General features: G+C 45.0%; 1 protein-coding gene across 8 annotated transcripts; it reads right to left on the reverse strand.

Moving 5' to 3' along the window:
* Window positions 1-1,909: 1,909 nt before the first annotated feature.
* ITPRIPL1 (ITPRIP like 1) lies at window positions 1,910-6,620 on the reverse strand. 8 transcript variants are annotated; one of them, XM_045519597.2, is made up of 3 exons: window positions 6,358-6,620; window positions 6,087-6,190; window positions 1,910-5,219 (listed from the first exon to the last, which is right to left on the reverse strand). In XM_045519597.2, the coding sequence occupies exon 3, from the start codon at window positions 5,215-5,217 to the stop codon at window positions 3,604-3,606; it is 1,614 nt and encodes a 537-aa protein (XP_045375553.2). In that variant the 5' UTR covers window positions 5,218-5,219; window positions 6,087-6,190; window positions 6,358-6,620; the 3' UTR covers window positions 1,910-3,603. The 8 variants fall into 8 exon arrangements, with proteins under 8 accessions (XP_045375553.2, XP_010957329.2, XP_045375551.2 ...); XM_010959027.3 differs by having other exon boundaries at window positions 1,910-5,264; XM_045519595.2 differs by having other exon boundaries at window positions 1,910-5,340.
* Window positions 6,621-20,195: the final 13,575 nt, after the last annotated feature.

The following is a 20,195-nucleotide window of genomic DNA, read 5'->3' on the forward strand; positions in this document are numbered from 1 at the left end:
GGGCCAGAGGCGCGCCTGCGCAGACCGCCTCGGTCCTCCAAAAAAAAAACCCGAAAAGGGTGGCCCCGGGCGTCCCAGAAGTGAGACGTCCAGGATTGAGGAATTAGGTCATAGATTAAGCTCACATGGACTCGGTGTACGCTAGGATCCCAGGTATTTCACTCGTTCTCGATGTGCTGAGTTCATTTGAGAGAGGAGAGTGGAAACAGGTTGTGATCCTCTGGATTCCAAGGGTGCAACATCTAAGAACCGTGGGGTTTGGGAGGGTGGCAGGTGGCACTGAATCAAGAGCCTCTAAAGAACTGGCATGGAACCCTTGGCAGAGGACGGCTCCGAGGTGACCCATTAGCTGAGGCATGGAGCTGTACGGTGGTTATGATGGAGCCTCGTGAGCTGACTGCTTGGGATTCCACGTGCACGGATGCAGTGCCAGCTCCACCCCCTGTATCTCCGTGGGCCAGGCCTGCTTGCTGCAGGCAGGTCTTTCGCCTCCCGTTCTGAATGCTGCCTTTGTTTTGGGGTATTAGGATTATAGCGGATGCCAAGTGATAAATTAATCAGTAGTATCAGTGGCGGGCAAAACTCAACTCTTATGTCTGTAGAAAAGTAAAGTAGTGGGGCCCCTCCCGCACCCCTCGTCTGCCAGAAAAGTGCTGGAGCTATTTCCTTTCCCTGTTTTTTACTCCTCACCCAGATTGTGCTTCCCCCAAATGAACACCAAACAGCCTTATTTTAGGTGAGGAATAACAATATTATCAGTTGGCAAGCAATCTTTTTATTCAAATTTGCCCCAACTTTCCATCCTGTAGATGCTTATATCATAATGTAGTTCATGATATAAACCATCAAGTCGCTGGGGCTTAATGGGCATGTAGTTGAAATGGCTTTGCATTTGTTTTGGCCCCTGAGCAAATGCCTTTAATTTTTGTATGTGATATGAAATTCCTGACCTCCTAAAGACTATAGACTAAGAACCAACAATTTCTATCTTACAGAATTTCCAAACAATAACGTACCATCCTTTATCTTAGAAATTAATATCGTGCTTTTTGCTCTTCAAAGCACTGTAACCCCTACATCTTGTCTTATTCCCAAGACTGTGCTGGAAGATGGCTAATCGGGTACTTTGTTCCAGGCTGTGCCACTTACTAGCTACCCGAATGGGGGACTATCTCAGTTTCCTCATAGGTAAAATGGAGCGGTTAAAGCACCTACTTCATGGGGTCATATTGTGAGGATTAAATGAGTTACCAGATGTTCAGCAGAACACTGCCTGGACCATTGGCAATGCGTAGTGAACACTAAGTATTCCCATTACTATAACTGCTGTTATATCCTGGGTGCCAGCCAGGTATTGTTTTAGAATAAAACTTAGCTTCCTAAATATCTGGAAGTTTCCCCTTCCATTGTAAGAGTATTCCCAGAGCACAACAGCTCTGTTCTTCACATTACTACTTGTTTTCTCTATATTCTTTCTTACACTCTGCCCCACCCAAGCTTTGCTGACTACTCCCTTTGTATTCTGCCTGCTTATAACTTTACATTTTCTTTCTTGTCTCTTACTAGACCAGAAACCACAGAGTCCTAGATCATCCCACCTTCCTTCTCCCTGACAGACTCATGCCTTTTGGAGTTTATGTATGTTGTTTGTAGCCACTAAGACCTTTTAATTTGGCTAATATTTTGGTTTGGGCACCATGAAAATGAATAACTTAGATGTTCTTTAACATTCTGAGTTATTCTTTCCTGGCTACCGGCCATGACACTGGGAAACCACAGGGCAGACTGGTTCAAGATACATTGAGAAATACCAGGATGTACTGGATGAAACTATCAGGGTAGCATGAACATCTTGGGAGCAGGCGTGAGAATGCTCATCTGTTTTATGTGTTATGGCACAGATTCCAACTGACACCAAGAATAGTCTCCTTTATTGATTTGGAAGGAAATCACCAGCAAATTATTTTCCAGGTAAAAAGCTTACGGATGTTTTTAAACCAAAATCCCACCAGCACAGAACCAACCATCATTGCATCTTAACTTGAAAGCAGTACCTGGTAGATACCAGCAGCCAACACGGGAACACAGCAGCTATTGTGCAGCAGTGGGAGCCCCAGATGTTGACTGGTATCAGTTTCTAGGAAACTTGTAATATAGTTTTGCTGGGGGAGGAGAGGAGAGTGTGGATTCTATAACCAAAGACTATAAGGCCAGCATCTAACCCCACCTGAGGTCAAGTTGAATGTGGGCCAAGGTTCTCCTCTCCAGCAGATCTTCCTGCCAGTGCTGGGTAGGAACAGCACTGGTATTTCCAAAAGAACCACACCTACAACTAGAGTCACATTTCTTAACACTCCTCCTCAGGATGCCCAGGGATTTAAAAGAAGGGGAAATATACCAATCATATCTCCAGCATCATGACTTTGTTAGAGCTGCACTGCTTCACAGCCCCTTCCTGTCCAGCCCTGGCAATGGGCCTGGATGGCAATGACCCCGCTTTGCAAAACCACAAACATAGTTCACGTAATCCCTTTGTCATCTTTGAAAAGAGAAAACAAAGGCATTACCAGACTGAAAGCACAGCTACACGTGGTAGCTAAACCTTCTCCCATTCAACAAATAAGTGGCTCCCCTCAGAAACATTGTTCATCTCAGAGACCCCCCCAAAATTGTCCCCCCTTAGGGCTTTATAATGTTGCTTCCAGAATATATGTATATATATGCATGACTGGGACATTGTGCTATGCACCAGAAATTGACACATTGTAACTGACTACTTCAATTAAAAAAAAACAATAAAAATAAAAATAAAATAAAATATAATGTTTCCAGGAATTGAGGAGGTTATTAGATGTTGGCGATGTCATTAATTTTAGTAGATACATTATCTTAATTATGGAACAGGCCACTGTTGACTTAATACTTGTTTGTGGATAAATGCTAATAAATTATTTGGGTAGCATTAGAGTTTTTTCCAGACGCATAAAACAACTATATTACATTTCACATATCTTATGAGAACAGGGCTAAATTAAGAAAATGGGAAAGAAACATCTTGGTTATATCTTCAAATAGTGAAGGTCTGAAAAGTTAGATCCTAAAATACACTGCCATCACAGCATTTGGGATAAAATAGAGTGCTACCAGCTTGGTTTTGAATTAGGCTAAGAGTTCAATAAGGAAACCAGTGTTCAAGGGATGTGCTGGGAGTCGTTCACGAAAAGGAACAAGCTGGAATGGAGGTATTCTCTGGTTCTCTTTCACATCCAGTGTTGCTACAAAACGCAACTTCACAGGCCCCCTCTGGATCTCAACTCTTTAGCAGCAAGATCCTCCCATTACATCTGTTTCCAAGGGCCCTCTTTGGGTCATGGTACAAGTTAAGTCAGGGGGAGAAAACCTCAGAAAACCCACCCTAGATTAGTCACTGCAGGCTGGACCCCTCCTCAGGAGCACTTCAGGTACTCCTTAAAATGTCTTAATCTATCATAACCCCCACTGGCAAGATAAAGGTCACATATACCATTGATGTGTCTTAAAAATAAACTCTTCTGTAGCCCAAGGAATCAGAAATACCTTCTCCCCCTTTTAATGGCCTGTACATTAATGTGCCCCAGCCAACGAAGCACAGGGCAGAGTTTTCACCTGGGTCAGAAGGTTGTGGAACTCTTCCACTGCCTGTGAATGTGCCATGGGGTTTAGCACCAGGTGTTGGAAGAGATTGACAGGCTCAGCATTCCGAAATGTCTTAGGGATCGGGATGGTCAGGGGCAGGAAGGCGTTACCGATGAGGAAATGATGGAGAGACCTCTGCTGGAGGCCTCGGCCCAAGAACCAGAGGATGTCCTGGAGCCGCTGGGAGAGCATGCTGTGCTGCCAGTCTGTTAGGGGCAGCCGGAGCAACAGGTGCATGAGGGCTGTTTTGAAGTGGTAAGAGGTGAGGATGGGGCGGCATGCTCCCTGGGGTAAACTCTGAGTGTCCCGGAGACTTAAAATGATCTGGAGGCACTTGAGATGACAGGTGTTCTCTGGAGCAAAACGCCCCACCAGCTTTAGGAACAAGTGCTCACAGGCTGCAAAGGACTCAGGCCAGTCCACGCTGGTGAGCTGTTCCTGGTCAGGGGCCTGACTCACCAGGTAGACCAAGGTGTCTTCCCGTTGCACCCCCAGGACCAAGCGGATGGAGAGAAAGCGGCCTGAGCGGTAGTCCAGCCTGAGCTTGCAGCAAGTGGTGGACGGTGGCAGGCTGAGCTTAAAGTCATACTTGTGGGCCACGAGGGCCCAGGCGTTGCCCACCATGTTCCGGAACCACTGGATGGTCTTGCAAACGTCCAGGTGGGAGCCGGTGCAGAGAGCCGCCTTGATGGAGCTGTTGCACTTGCCCAGGAGGGCCTGGTGGTCCCTGTGGTGGTGCACCAGGCACAGCACATCCCCCAGAAGTTTCTCACGCTTGCACACGCATTCCGACTCCACCACCACGCAGCCACAGCGGCGGCCCAGGGCTGGATCCCGCATCTCCAGCACAAACATTGTGCCCTGGGGGGGAACAATGGGCACCAGGATGTCAAATTTCTGGGTCTCGTGGAGGGTTCCCCATTTCTCGAAGGCAGCCCCGATGCCCAGGCAGTCCTCCAACTGTGGGTGAGCCTCCCGGCGGCTCAGCACCCGACAGGCTTCGATGAGGTCGTCCACGAAGCTCTCCACGAACTCGCAGGTGCAGGGCAGGTCCCGCGTGACATTCTGGACATGGTGCTTGTAAAAGGACTCCAGGGCCTCCTGCGAGGGGAAGTCAGTAAGCCAGTTGTAGGAGGTGACAGGCACGACACGGACTTCCTCCTCCTCCTCCTCGTCGCTGCTGGAATCGAAGGCCGGCTCATGCTGCATGTTCTGTCGCAGGAGCTCGAAGATGAGGAAAAAGCAAAAGAGGCCGGCATTCCACAGGTTTCCCAGCATCCAGCCCAGCGGCCCCTCCTGGCCATCAGCCTGGAATGGCCACCCCATGTCTTTCCTCCCCAGCACTAACTGGTCATCCGACGTGTCTCCTCTCCAGAAGTTCTCTGCCTTCTGCTTCTCCTCAGCTGCGCGCTTCCGCTCTTCAAACTCTATCTCTAACTGGCGCATCTCCTCGCTCATCCGCTTCTCCAGCTGCCGGCTTCTGGCTAGCGTGTCCAGGTCCATCCGGTCACTGACCATCAAGGGGTGGTGAACCACGTACATCACTGCCAAGAACAGAAGGCTTATCACAGCCATGGAGACCTCTGCATCTGGAGAAGTGGGAGGGTGGGAGTCAGTGGTGATCTTCGGGACTTGTCTGCTCTCCAGTGCATATTCCCCGGAGCCCTGGAACCCCAAATCCTGGAAATCAGCCACTTAGGAGGAACAGAAAGCTCACAGAGCTGGGGTTGGACAGAGCAAGGGTGGTCTGCCTGGGAGGAGGTTTGGGAAAAAGCAGGGCACCAGGATGTGCCACCTGGTCTTGCTACTGCTTTCCTTCCACATGGTGTGGGTGGTATTTAGGCTTCCAGAGGGTAGACATGGGACTGTTTCCATTCCTGTGCAGGATGGGGAGGGGGACCCTAGCCTCACCCGACTCATCAGTCCACTGTGGGCAACAGGTGTGCCCTGTTGATCCCAGAGTCTCCCTTCCAAGGGCAGAAAGCACTGCTCTGCCTGGGCACACCTTTCCTCTAGCCAGGCGGTCGGCCCCAGGCCAAGCTGTAGCATCCCACCTCCTCTGTGACTTCACAATCCTCATTCTGCTCACCCTGTGTCATCAGACCACTCCTCCTCCCTCCTGCCAGTGGGCCAACCTCTAGTGGGCGCCAGGGAGGCACAGTGTGGCCAGCGCCTCTCCACTGCAGCTGCTGTGCCCCCTGAGGCCCTAAGGGGGCTGATGCCCCATCGGTGGGCCAAGCCAACAGGCAGGCATGGCTCCACCTCTCAGCCTGGGAAACTTCGTGAAGAAGCAGATGCCCAAGGCCTCCTGAAAGCCCACAGGAGTCAGTTCCTCTGCCTCCCCACTCACCACCAAGGCCTGAAGCTTCTTCCTGCATTCACCCCACCTGTGCGCAAGCTACTGGGCTTACCGAGATCATGAAGGGCTGTGCCGTGTGGACGCTGAAGCCAGGTGGGGGACTCTCCTCCCTTTGGAGCTCGTCCTTGTTTGGTCTCACCACCCTCTCCAGAAGCCCTGCTAAAATTTACAAACTACTTGGGGGCTTTGGCTCAAAGCGGTGTGACCCTCCCCCCAACTCATAACTTCCCCAAATACCACGCCCAGAGATCTGAGCTCTCATCCGCCAATTTAGAACAAGCCAACTCAGGGTTTCTCCTGGGACCTGGGGCCAGGTTACTCACGGTCGGTGTTACCAGGCACACGGTCTTAAGGAGCCGGCTTGGCCTGACCGCCCCCGCCTTCTTCCCGGCGCGGTGGTGGCTCCGGGTTCCTCGCCAGGTCCGCCTTCGGGAGTGGACCCGCTCCCCTCTCCCGGGGAACACACCATGTCTGTCCGAGTCTCCGATCGTCCGTGCGCAGCCGGACCCTGAGACCCCACGGTGCCGCGCGCGGCTCTGAGGGCGCCAGCCGGACCCAGCGCTCCCGCCGTCCAGGCTCCGCCCAACCCCGCCCAGCCCCGCCCCGCCCACCCCCATCCCGGCTGCGGAGCGAACGCTTGGCGGGAGCCTCGCCCTGAGGCCGGGCGACCCTCCTCGCCAGCGCTCGCCGTGTGTCCGCCGCGTCGCCAACCCAGGGTTTGTGTGCCCCGCGGAGGGGCTGCGGCCAAAGGCTCGCTGCTGAGGGCCATTCATGCCGCAGCTGCTCAGCCTCCCTCGGGCGGCACAAGGGGGCACTGCAGGGCCGGCTGTCAGCTTAATTCGGTTCAGTGGAAAACATACTTAATGGGAATTTAGAATATACTTAACAGTGAGGATGATGGTGGCATAACCAAGAATTGTAGGGGAAAACATCAGTCCCACTTCGGGCTGGCGCTGCGCAAAGTGGTACAGCAGGTGAGGTGTGTTGTCAGCATCCTTAATGTGCCTCACCCCACAGCAGAAGCCCAGACTCAGGTGTCTTTCCCCAACCCTTTCTCCTAAGTGGCTCTTATGAAAGGACCAGACAGCACCCAAAGACCTGGTTTGAGGCCTTACTCGCCATTCACTACCCACATGGGAATAAGAATCCTAAACCTACTAGGTAGCTCAAATGATGAGATGGGTGTGTAAATAAGAAACTTACAGACTGTGGAGACTGGACAAGCTTATGATACGCTAAGAAATGCCAATGGAATTGTTTTCCTGAAAAGGATTTTCAGTCTCAGAAAGAGCCCAAGCCTTCCTGCCCTGTGTCAGCTATTCAAGGAGAAAAGGAAGTAATGATCTCTTAATACTTACCAAGTCAAGTCCTTTTGCTGAAAGACAAGTTCCACGTCTCCTTATCCAGTGGCAATGCAGAGGGGGCGCCAAACAACTGGAACAGTACTTCCAGAAATATTGACTTATTTAATTGTGGAAGGCAAAAGACTGTCTTCTGGCTGACCATGACTGAAGTTCCACAGTTTCTTTTTATAAACTTGCATGATGAAGAATAGACCACAGGCTACTAAGCGTTAGTGCAATCGAGCAGTGATAATGATTATTTTTAAATTTATGACCTGACAATGTTGGGATTAAAAAAAGCGTTTCAGAATGGGCAAAATAATGGTGTTTAAAGCCATGTGTTTAAAGGTGTGTATTCATGATCAATGAAGGGTTTGTTTTAAAAGTGATTGTCAGGTTAGAAGACTTTTACTAATTTATGATCTGCAAGAAGTGAAGTTGGTTGCTATACCAAATTAGAGACTCTATGCTAGAGAACTACTAATCCATTTAAAGATCACACTTAAATTGACAAAAAGCCCTGTAGTGGTGGACAGTTTCTTGGCCTGTTTTCTGGTGGCTCATCTTCAACATGTTGTGAAGTGACAGCTGGCTTAGTCAGTGGGATTAATAGGAAACCAAGTCATTCCGACAACTTGTTATTTACACTAATTGATGATTGTACACAAATGACGTGTGAGTAAACTCTAGCTATCGTCACTCATTTTAACAAATATGGTAGATTTTCCCTAAAATAAATATAAATTTTCATCATTAAAAAATTAGTACATAGAAAGGAAGTAACTACATAATCTACTCGATTCTACCTCTTGTCCCACAAAACCGAAAATTTGTTGAAGATTTTTGCCTTTGTGTGAGAACAGTTGCTCCAAGACTTGGGAACATTGGGAGAAACATTAAGAATAAATTAAAAAACAAGGCAAATGATTTTGAGTGGTTTTCCTAGGCTTGACAAGTCTACGGATGTTACTGATACTGCTCAGTTGTTGCTGTTATTCAAGAAGCCAACACAGAGTTTGTAGTTCCTGAACAATTAGACTTTTTGAATAGTCTGCATGGAAAAAGTACAGGGAAGAATATTTCAAAGAAGTTGAGAAAACACTAATTCAATACAACCTGAAGTGGAATCTGCTAATGTATCACATCTGATGATGATAAAAATACATGTGGAGCAGAAGTCTTAGCTGGACAAATTTACAAAGCTTATGAAAATATAAGATGTTCAAAGCCTATGGTTATTCATCATATTATTCATTGGCAGATACTTACTGTAAAATATTTGAATTCATTATGTATTAATGAACCAGTAGTGTCAGTGGTGAACTTTGTTCATTCTTATGGGCTTAAAGACCATCACTTCTGCAAATTTTCATCAGAAATAGAAGCTGAATATCCTGACTTGCCCTACCATACAGCAGTTTGCAATCTTTTTGAGCTTGGGGCTGAGATTAAAACTTTTCTCTATGAAGACTGTCCTCACCTACTGTGCTCAAACACTGAATGACTTTGGACATTAGTTTTTGTTGCAGACTTGATACTATTTCTTAATGAGGTCAACCTAAAATTATAAGACAAAATGGCATTTAGGGAGCGGGTATAGCTCAGTAGTAGAACACATGCTCAGCATGCACAAGGTCCTGGCTTCAATCCCCAGTACCTCCATTAAAAAACAAACAAAAAAAAAGGCATTTATATATGCAATTTATTCTGTGATGAAATCATTTCAACAAACTTTAAATCACAAGTAATATCAAGCTGTTCAGTACACTTCCCTTGCTGTCAAAATGCTACCGACCAGGGCTCTTGGTCTTCTTGGTCTCCTTAATCAATAGAAACTGATAAGAGGCAAGACAAGAAATTCAAGGAAGGCTTTACTGGGACTCATGCTGCAGAACGAGGGGAGCTGGTCCCTTAAATGGGGTGAGGATAGGGGCAGGTCCAGGGGTTGGGCTGGAGGGGTGGCTTAGGTGGTCTGCCCACCCTCTTGGTGGTGCTGAGTGCAGGATCATGCTCATTGCCCTGCTTTTGCTCCTGACAGCTCATAAATGGCAGTTGGGTTTTTGGTCTTTTTGTATCTTGTTGTACATAATTCGCCCCAACTGTGCATGTAGGCAGTTATTTTTAGTCCCTTATAGTTTCTTTGTATTCTGTTGCTGGAGGAGAGCAAGCCCTGCAGCAAAGGGTCCCAGGTTCAGGTCTGTCTTGAAAAGATAAAACAAGATGTCCCTTCCCACATAAATCTGCAGCACATTTATTTTCTGAGCTCTAACTACAGATCCTGCAGAGTTTGTCAGCCATCAGTGCAAGTGGAAAGGACAGTTCCATATTTCAAAATCCATTTAACTTTGTCACTGAGGCTCTTCCATGTAATCTTCAATTAGAAGTGATTAATCTGCAATGTCATGACACACTAAAAGGCAAATATCAAGAAAAGGATCTAATTATATAAGAATGAATATGCTCCACTAAAATTGTACACTTGTGAATTAATATATCAATATTTGGCAGTAACTATCTGTATTGAAAAATATTTTCAAAGAAGTAATATGTTACTGTACAACACGAGGCATGTAGCTAATATTTTATAATAATTATAAGTGGAATATAACTTTTAACATTGTGAATCACTGTGCTATAAACCTGAAACTTATATAATAGTGCACATCAACTGTACCTCAACAGCAAAAAAAGAATATGTAATATCTCATTACAGATCAGCACTAACATGAAATTTGCAATCAGTTTGGATGATAGGAAACACTAACTTTGAGCCCCAGTTAAGTGACATTTTTTTAAAATTCCATTCTAAATAGGCAAATATTACTAAAAAAATTGCACTTGATTATTATTATATTTTGAATTTTGTCAAAAATTTTGTGGAAATTTATTTTTCCTCTTGTTATATAAGCACTTACATAATATCCCTTGGCTGGCAACACTAGAATTTTACTGTCTGTCCATTTACAGAAAAAGTTAACTAACCTTTGTTTTTAAGCATCAAAATGTGCACAATTCCCCCAAAATTTATTTTTAAAGTTTTATCTTTTCATAAAAATTATACACATTCATGATAAAAATGTATACGGTATACAAGGACTAGAATAAAGAAGCTACCCTTAAAACCTCATGCAGAAGGAGGGAAGACCAGACTGAGGCCGAAGCTGTGATGGGCAGAGTCACAGCCGTCACTATTAGCCAGGGCAGGTGGGTCCTGTCCTGCATGTTGGGTCATTTGTGTGGTTTGAACAATGTCCATGTTTTGTCTGTGTCCAGACCTGGTTCAAGAGTGGTCTTGTTTTTGTCTTTTCCATCAGAGTCACGGGGTGGCCCTGATGGATGATGGTGCTGTTCAGTGAAGTTGTTTACGTCCAGCAGAACAGCAGGACCTAGCTGAGGGAGCCGGGCCTGCTCCCATTCTTGGGCATCAGGGGTGGGCATTTCCTTCTCAGTCTCCCCACTCCTGAGGATCTCAGGGCAGGGACGAGAAATGCATGCACTCTGAGGCATAGCAGCCTGTAGGGGCAGAACACATGCGAGAGGGGGAGGGTATAGCTTAGTGGTAGAGTGCATGCCTAACATGCACAAGGTCGTGAGTTCAATCCCCAATACCTCCATTAAAAAAAAAAAAAGAAAACCTAATTACCTCTCCCCAAAATAAAATTTTTAAAAATAGTAATAATAATAATAAAAGAAAAAAAAAAAAGAACACAGGTGGAGAGGTATTGATGGAAAGTGAGAGAGAGTCCAGGGCAGAACCCCAAAGACTTTAGTCACAGAGCCATCAAGGAAGAGGAAAGCAAGTGAGAAATAGCCATTGAAAGAGGACCTGAGACTTGTTGACAAAGTTCAGTTCCAGAGTCCTTGGGTCATGAAAGTCTCAGTGGACTAGGAGACGGAATCACCACGAGGAGCCATCTGGGTAGAAAGGGAGGACTGGAAGCTTGATGAGAGAGTGAAAGCTTGATTGTAGAAGTTGGGGTGGATGCCTGTAACTCAAAGCATTTACTCCAGACGATGCCATCGAAGTTGAACAATTGACTGTTTCCGTCAGTTCTCTCAGGCTGGGGAGCTCCAACTCAGGTCTGCCCTTTGACTAGCTTGGAAATCTTCACTGTGTGCCCTGAAATGTCCAAGGGAATGGAACTGCTGGTGGGGATTGAGAGCTGAATTAAGTGAGGCACTTTAACCTGAATAACAAACAGGAAGTGTATTTGTAATTATGTGAACACTGGTAGGCAATGACTCACTTAATATGTTCAACATTTATAAAATGTATATTTTAAGACAGGACAAGAAAATGTAGACAAAAAAATTCACTCTCTCTGTCTCCTTGGGCCTCCTCCCTCCCTCTTTAATGTGCTGGGTGCCTCTGAATTCTGCATTAACCATCTGCTCAGAGATGGGAATGCCTGCTTGACTTAAAGATCAGGGTTTTTTTCCCCCTTTATTTGATGCTGGCAATGTAACTTCAGAAAAGAACAGCATTCTTTCAAACTCTAGGGGGTCACAGGACTTGCTGCTTGCTTTGCAGGTGCTTACCTAAACTGTGTATCCTCGGTGAACTTTATGTAAAAATATCCATATGCCATTTTGACGTGTGATCCTTTGTCTCAAAAATATATATGACTGTGCCTTCAACTCCTAACAGGAGGAACAGGTCTCAGAGCTTTCTGAGAGTCTGTCTTCAGGGTTATAATTCTCAGTTTGGCTCAAATAAAATTCCCCTTTTTTCTTCTTAAAAAAAAAGAAGCAGCTAGCCTTACACCCAGAAATGAGTGTTACAGATTCTAGACGTGATTTGTGTCAGTATTTCAAAAAACATGCCCCTTTTAACACTAGTTGCCCAAGCTGACCCTCAAAAAGAGGATTTGTATCATGTTTCTTGGTAACATTTTAACAACTAAGATGCAAAACGTGATCATTTGGAAAAGTTTGGAAAATACAGAAAAGTTTTAAAACTCAGGTTAAAAAATCACCTTTAACTCTGTGGTATCAGTTAGGATGCCTCAGTAGGGGTGATGGCATACTCATGCTGGGTAATTGAGGAAAATTTAATAAAGGGACAAAAGGTTTCAGGGTTCGGGGAAAAACTACAAGGGATGGCTGCTGTTCCTGGAGCCAGCCACCTCTGGTAAAGGTTAAGAGGAGGGAGTGATTTGTTTCTAGAACTTGGAGAGGGTAACTACATGGAGAGAATGTCTGGTAAGAAAAGGTGGTCTTCAGTTGGGAGGATGAAGTCCTGGGACCCTTTAGGAAAAGAGCTGAGTTCTCTCAAGAACCATTTCCTGCTGATGTCTCCTCCCATTGGCCAAAACCAACTGGTAGCCAGAGGACAAGGGAGCCCTTTGAATCAGTTCTTCTAGGTCAGCTCCCTGGAGCACAGAGCAGGGAGGAGAAAGGGGGGAGAGGGTCTACAGGGGCATACGGAGAAGATGCACATGTCGCGGCCAAAGGTTGTCTCAAACAAGTGCCAGTCTGTGAATTCACACTCAGAGATATGCTGCCTCAGCTACATACATACAAATGAAACCATACCCTATACCCTACAGCTCAAGGCCCATAAGGTAGAAACAAGATAGAAACAAAGATCACCAAGCTTGTTTTGCAGCGCACCAGAGAAACCGCAGATATGGAAACAACTGGCTGACAGCCCCTCCGACTGAGAACTGTGCAGGTGCACTGAGGGACCAGAATGACTAATAGTGAACATCGGCTGTCACAGGCGAAAATCTACTGTGTGTTACATATGAACCTCCCCCGCCCCAGATTGCACAGTGCAACCCGCCGTGGAGAGGCATGAAGGACAATGGCACCTGCGCAGAGCACTCTTGAAACTTACATTGAAAGTTAAACTTACTTTCCACCGATCATTTTGGAGCTCCCTCTATAACTCCCCATTTCCAGAACAAACATTCCACTCAACAGCCATGGGAGAGACTGATTCAAGCTTTGCCTCCTGTCTCCTTGCTTGGCTTCTCTGCCGTAAAGTTTTTTTGTTTTTTTTTTCTGCGAAAGACCGTTGCATCAGTATTTGGTTTTTCCCTGCCCAGCAGGCAATGAGCCATTTGCCTTCTTACACAAACACATTTGAATCCCCACTCTTAAGACCAGATTTGGGCCCACTGTGCTACTGTTCTCCTCTAAGAAGAATCAGAATTCCTAGGAGGATGTCCATCTGTCAGAACACCCAGAAAGTGAGGCGAGCCCAGAACATCTTGCTGACCTTAGAAAGTGAGGGAGCGGTTCTTAGACTGTCTCAGGTGATGTTAGAAAAAGTGCAAAGATGCCACACAGAGAGGACTCCCACTGCTGGAGTGAACAGCAGATTATGCATGAAAAGATAATTATGATTATTGGGATAAGCTGAGCCATAGGTCTGTGAAGATATTTTTTTAAATGATACACAAACCACAAAGGTTTTATAAAAGGGTCTTGTGCTACAGCCATGTATTTCCAATATGTTTACCAAAATTAATCAAATCATTACATAAATCATACACTCATGTTTTGGTCATACATAAAACACATAAAAACATAGAAATATACTGTGAATATGAAAACAGAATGTGTAAATCTACAGTAATACGGAAAATACTGCATAATAAGTGAAGGGGCAAAAAAAGGTTACATCTTTCCAGCGGGGATGCAAGTTGGTGGGGGTTGGGGGGGAAAGAGCACGAGAACCCAGGTCTCAGAGCCCTGTCTCGCCGCCTGCTAACTGGGGCCTGGAAAGTTCTGAACCTCCCAGAGCCTCAGCTGCCTCATCTGATTAACACGATGATGAAAGTCCTTCCCTTTTAAGGTTGGTGTGCAGATTAAATGACCTCATATATTTAGAGCACCTTGCTCACAGATTGCTCACCCACCCCTCCTGGGTGTTGATATCTGTCACCTGTGTTCACATTACAAAATATGGCCCTTACCACACACATCTGCAACTTGGTTAGTTGGGTTATCTATTGGTTTGTCTAATGAAATTCAGAGACACTTATGAGCAAAGACTAAAATTAGACCTAGTCTGGTTGTGCCACAGCTACGTGTTTGGGAATGAATGAATGGAATGAACAAATGACTATAAAGAAATGCAAAAAAAAAAAAAAAAAGGCTAGCATAAAGTCAGGAAAGTGGTTACCTCTAGGGGAGGAGGGGAACAACTGGAGGCCCCTAAGGGCTGTCTGAGGCGCTAGGGGGCTGGGCACCTTGGCACGTTGGTCTCTGGTGGAACGAGCATCCCAGGCCTTCCCTGTGCCTGCGCTCAGCTGCCTGTGTCTGCCTCCGAGGAGAGCTTATGCCTGGTGATCCTCCTCACACCGCAGTCATGAGTGCAGGGCCGGTGTTGTGTCCGTGCTTGCTGGCTTATTAAGAAATGGGTTGGATACACAGTTGGGAGGGCTAGGGTGCCTCAGGAAAAAATGACTAGAGCTTGGGACTTGGCCTTCAACCCAACTGCAGTCTGGGCTAGGGGAGATGAACAGGCAGGGGCTTAGAGCTGCCAAGATGAAACAAAATCAGAGCCCAGAGAGGAAGGTAGGAAGGCATGCAGTATGAGGCGGGGCAGGTTGGTTTTTTTTCAAGGCTCCACTCTGCCATGAGATCAGATGGAATGGCACGGTGGGGAGCGGGAAGTCTCACAGGGGATCTGCTCAGTATAAGCAGGAGATTCAACTTGTCACAAGAATCTGTCCTCTATTCTGTGGCAGAAGCCAGCCCTCAAAACTGCAAGCCACCAGCCACCTGGCTGGGATGGATCCATCACGGAACAAGCATGAGCTGTGCCTTGACACGTGACTGCCTTGCAGGGAGTCTACACTTCTCTGATTATAATAGAGTTATAGTATTTCCTTTTTAAAAGAGCACATGGCAATCTCCAGACCAAAATGAATTCTCAGTCCCTGCATATCGGTCACCTGGTGGGGCCACATACTCAGTCTAACAACATTCCGGTACAGCCCCCTGACCTACAGCCACACTGCTGGATACACCTAGTCCTGGTGAACTTATCCTCTGTGAGGGCTGGAGTTTGGGGACGAGACAACAGTCATTCAGAACAAATCTGTTGTGGGGAAGGGCCATCAGGTTCAGTAAGACCATTTGGGATAAGAAAAGGATATGACAAAGAATGAGGCAGTCTTCCTGTGTTTGAGTCACAAACTGCCTCTAAACACAAGTGTTTCATGAATGCTTTTGAGAACTGCAGCTCTGTGGCCTTTATACTGTTTCCTGGCATAGTTCTAGGTGCCCAGCAACCCTATGGAGAAGGTTAAACCATCTCTGTTGCACAGGAGATGCACCTGAGGCACAGGGTCACTAAGAACTCACCTAAGGTTGCACAGCTAGTAAGGGGTGAAGCTGGGATTCCATGCTTTTAATCACTACATCAAACTGCCTCTTGGTTGAAACAAGGGCATTGCTTCCTAAGGTGAAGACCTGGAAGGTGACAAAGGTTTTTTTAGAAACATACACCAGATGAATGAACTAGAAAATCAATTTTGTCGCTACAAGCTTCATAACTAAAGCTACATATATAGTTCTATATATAGATAAATAAATACAGTTAAACATATAAAATCTGTCTGGTTTGCTAATGCAGCCCTGGAACCTAGTGCTGTGATGGGCATATAGGAGACAATAAATTTTGCTAAATGCAGTGAGTAAATGAAAACAATAGTTCAAAGTGTGCATTACTGGGTGAACTGATGTTCTAGGCAAATAGAGAGGGAGGTACCATTTATTGAATCCCTCCTCCATGTAGGACATTGTGTTTCTTGGAGTCATTTGATTTAGCCTCTCTCTAACCCTATATGGTGTATATTCAGTCCTAGGTCAAGAGACATTTCACCATCCAATATGCAAGGTACTAAGGGGCCTTTGGGTGACCCAGCACTCCTCTTTCCCAGCCCCAAGAATTCAGGCAACCCAAGAGGTTCCTAGACAGAGTCCCTCTGTGTTTAACCCCCCTTTCTAATGTTCTGTAACCCCTGCCCATGCATCAGGTGCACCTAATCTCCTCCACCTCCGGCAATGGCCTCCAGCTGTACTCTCTGTCTCTGCCCCAGCTCTCAACTCTCTCTCGGTCCATCTTACCAAGCACCGCGGGAATCACTTCCCAAAGCCCAGCTCCATGAGAAAACCCCTGTACGGAAAGTCTGGAAGGAGATACCTGGCTTTGAGGCAGGTGAGGCTGGGCAAGTCGGTTATCTTCTCTGGGCCTCAATTTCTTTCTTGGTAAAATGGGGGCAGTCATTATATTACATAGGGCTTTACGGGGATTAAATGAGATAATGTATGCTAAAGTGGTACTTTGCAAATGCTTGCCATGTGATAATTAGTATGTTTTTTGGGCTTAATCTACATGTTGATCCCTCTAATCAAACACCTGTGATAAAGTTGCAAAAAACAAAACCTCCCAAACCAGAAATCTGCTCTGGCTTCCTATTGTTAGCTTTTACAATGGCATCATTTTTTTCCCCAAAAGATTCTAAGTTGTATCCAGTTGTATCCAGTTGTTTACATTTGCCCTGCACTCAGCTGAAGGGAGCTCTCAGTGCTTCCTGGAACATGCTTCTGTCTTTCCATCTTTGTTCTTTTGCTTTTTCTTTGTCCCCCTGAAATCTCTCCACTCCCTGCCTCTGCTTAAGTCCCAGCCAGCCTTCTTACATCATAACTGCAAAGCCCTATTTGGGCTCTTAGGTCAGAAGTGACTTCTCTGATCTCCCAACGCCCCCTTGTGGCACTGACTGGGTTCTGCTTTCTAATTGCAGCTATTTATATGTTTTATTTCTCCTAACTTCTTTAATTTCTACTAACTTCTCAAGGGTTCTAATTGCATCTCCTTTTCCTCTGTGTCCCTAAGAGTGCTCATGGAGTTTGGTGCACATATAAATATTTGAGAGGTAACTAAATGAAGTGATAGGTCTTCAGATACAGAAATGCAGGGCCCAGAAGCCTGCATCCGCTTGTGTCCAGGTCCAGAGTTAGGGAACAGTGAATCTTGAAGGTCGTCTTTGGAGAAAGGCAGCACAATGGGGCACACATAGACTGGAACAAGACTAAATCTGAACCCAACTAGGTAATTAATGTCCCCTCCAAGGGTCTGTGCCTGTCAGGGTGCTCCCAGGTCCTTCAGTTTCCTGGGGAGAATCCTGTTTTTAAATTAGAAAAAAAAACTTTATTGAGACGTAATTTATATACCATACAATTCTTCCATTTAAAACTTACAACAGATTTTTTCTGTATAGACAAGGAACTAAACTCAATACCCTGTAGTAACCTATAATGAAAAAGAATATGTAAACGAATATATGTATGTGTATATATGACTGAAACATGATGCTGTACACCAGAAATTGACATTGTAAACTGACCATACTTCAATAAAATAAATAATTAAATAAAATTCTGAGAATGTAAAAAAATAATAAAATAAAAAATAAAAGTTACAGTTCAGTGGTTTTTGATTTGTATTCAGAGTTGTGCACCAGTTACCACAGTCTAATTTTAGAATATTTTCATCACCCCAACAAGAAAACTTGTTTCCACTAGTAGTTACCCGCAAACCCTCCTCTCCTACACCCCCCCATCACTCTCTCACCTTCTCTACCCTCACCGCACTGGCAAACAATCTACTTTCTGCCTCGATTGATTTGCCTATTAATGGATGTGTGTATTCACTTATCAGTTGATGGGCTTTTGGGTTGTTTCCACTTTTTGACATTTCATATAAATGGAATCACACAACATATGGTCTTTCATGACTGGCTTCTTCCTTTTCTTAAAATAATTAAACAAGGAAGCCATTAGACTGAGGTGGTTCTAATACCTTATCAGCCTACTTCAGCAAATCAAACCTAAGACTGAAATGCCCCAAGGTTAAATGAAAACCCAAGGAAAACGAATCACAAACAGCCAACTGAGCTTTTCCAAGTAAGGCAAACGCTTAAGGTATAGCAATCAAATAATTTCCTTCCTTTGCTTCTGCATTTTTTTCTACTAAAGTCTTTCTTCCAGTTTTGGTCAGTGCAGTGCTCCCAGCCCCTTCTGGTTTGGTGCTGCATGATTTGGATTGGTTTTTGTTCAAATGAACTCTTAAAAATTTGACATGCCTCAGAGTATCCTGTAACACATTTAATATGTTTTTGAGATTAATCTATGTTGTAGCATGTGTCAGTACTTCATTGGTTTTTGTGGCAGAATGATAATCCACTATACGGATATGCCACAGTTTGTGTATCCATTCATCAGTGGATGGACATTTGGGTTGCTTCCACTTTGGGGATATGATGAATAGCGCTTTTACAAACATCTGTCTATGAGATTTCGTGTAGACATACGTATTTTCAATTCTCTGGGTAGACAGATCCCTAGGAGTAGAATTGTTGGGTCAAATGAAAACTGTTCAACTTTTTGAGGAACTGCCAAACTATTTTCCAAAGTGGTGGCACCATTTTACATCGTCACCAGCAATGTATGAGATTTCCAATGTCTCCATACTCTTGCAACACTTGTTATTGTCCATCCTTATTGTAGTCATCCTAGTGTGTGTGAAACAGTGTCTCAGTGTGGTTTTGACTTGCATTTCCCTTATTACTGATGGTATTGAGCATCTTCTCATGTACTTATGGACCATGTATAGTTTTCTCTAGAGGAATGTCTATTCAAATCCTTTGCCTATTGTATAATTGGGTTATTTGTTTTCTTATCATTGACTCGTAAAGGTTCTTTAAATCATTTTGGATACTAGTCCTTTATCAGTCCTTTCACCTTCCTGATAGTATTCTTTGAAGCACAAACATTTTTAATTTTGATTAAGTCTGATTTATCTTTTTTCCTTTGTCGTTTGTGCTTTTGGTGTCGTGTGTAAGAATCCATTGCCTAACCAAGGTCATGAAGATTAACCCCTAGGTCTTCCCATAAGAATTGAACTGTTTTAGCTCTTACATTTAAGTCTAAGACACATTTTGAGTTAATTTTTGTGTACGGTATGAGGTAGGGGGTGCAAATTCATCCTTTTGCATGTGAATATCCAGTTGTTCCAGCACTGTTTGGTAAAAGAAAAACTTTTCTTTCCTCATCACATTGTCTGTATTCTTGTCAAAAATCAATTGCCCATATGGGTTTATTTCTGGATTCTCAATTCTATTCCACTGATTTGTATGTTTATCTCTCTTTTAGTCTTATAATAAATTGGCTCAAGCCTCATTCTACATGTTATGAAGAGAACAGCATCTCCCCAGTGCCAGGGGTCTGGGAATTCACAAGTGCACATTTCCCTCTTTACCTCTTGTACCAATTCCTTGCTTTCATTGAATTTTCTCTCAGGTCTGAGTCTTGTCTTTTATAACCGAGCTCTTTACATTCCATTTCAACCTTCCCTGGACACCACCTCCATTCTTGCATCCCCTAGAGTACCACAAACAAAACAGTGTGTGGCAGACTCCCACTCAGAATTTGAGTAAATGAACGGAGAATCTTGCAAAGCTCATATGGGCGGCAACTTACAAAAATTTTAAACACCACTAACACAAAATGCATCAGCCAGTCTCTGTAATAGGAAATTTTTCTTTGCTTGTGGCTTCTTTAGGTTCTGGCTAATTGTCATCTTTCTGGGGTCTCTCACTTCCTGGGTACCTTTCTGTTCCCCTTCTACATGCCAGCCTCCAACCCTCACACCTCCTTTTCTTACGTAGGGCACTTTAGTTCTCTCCTTGACTTGCCTTCACCAAGATCCCCCACCCCAAGCTTCACCCTCTGTAGTAAGATCGTGGCAAGCATTTGGGAGCAAAAAGGAGTTTCCCAGTTGCCCAGAACGAGGGTTTTGG

Source organism: Camelus bactrianus, chromosome 28 (assembly GCF_048773025.1).
Source record: "Camelus bactrianus isolate YW-2024 breed Bactrian camel chromosome 28, ASM4877302v1, whole genome shotgun sequence".
NCBI lineage: Eukaryota > Metazoa > Chordata > Mammalia > Artiodactyla > Camelidae > Camelus > Camelus bactrianus.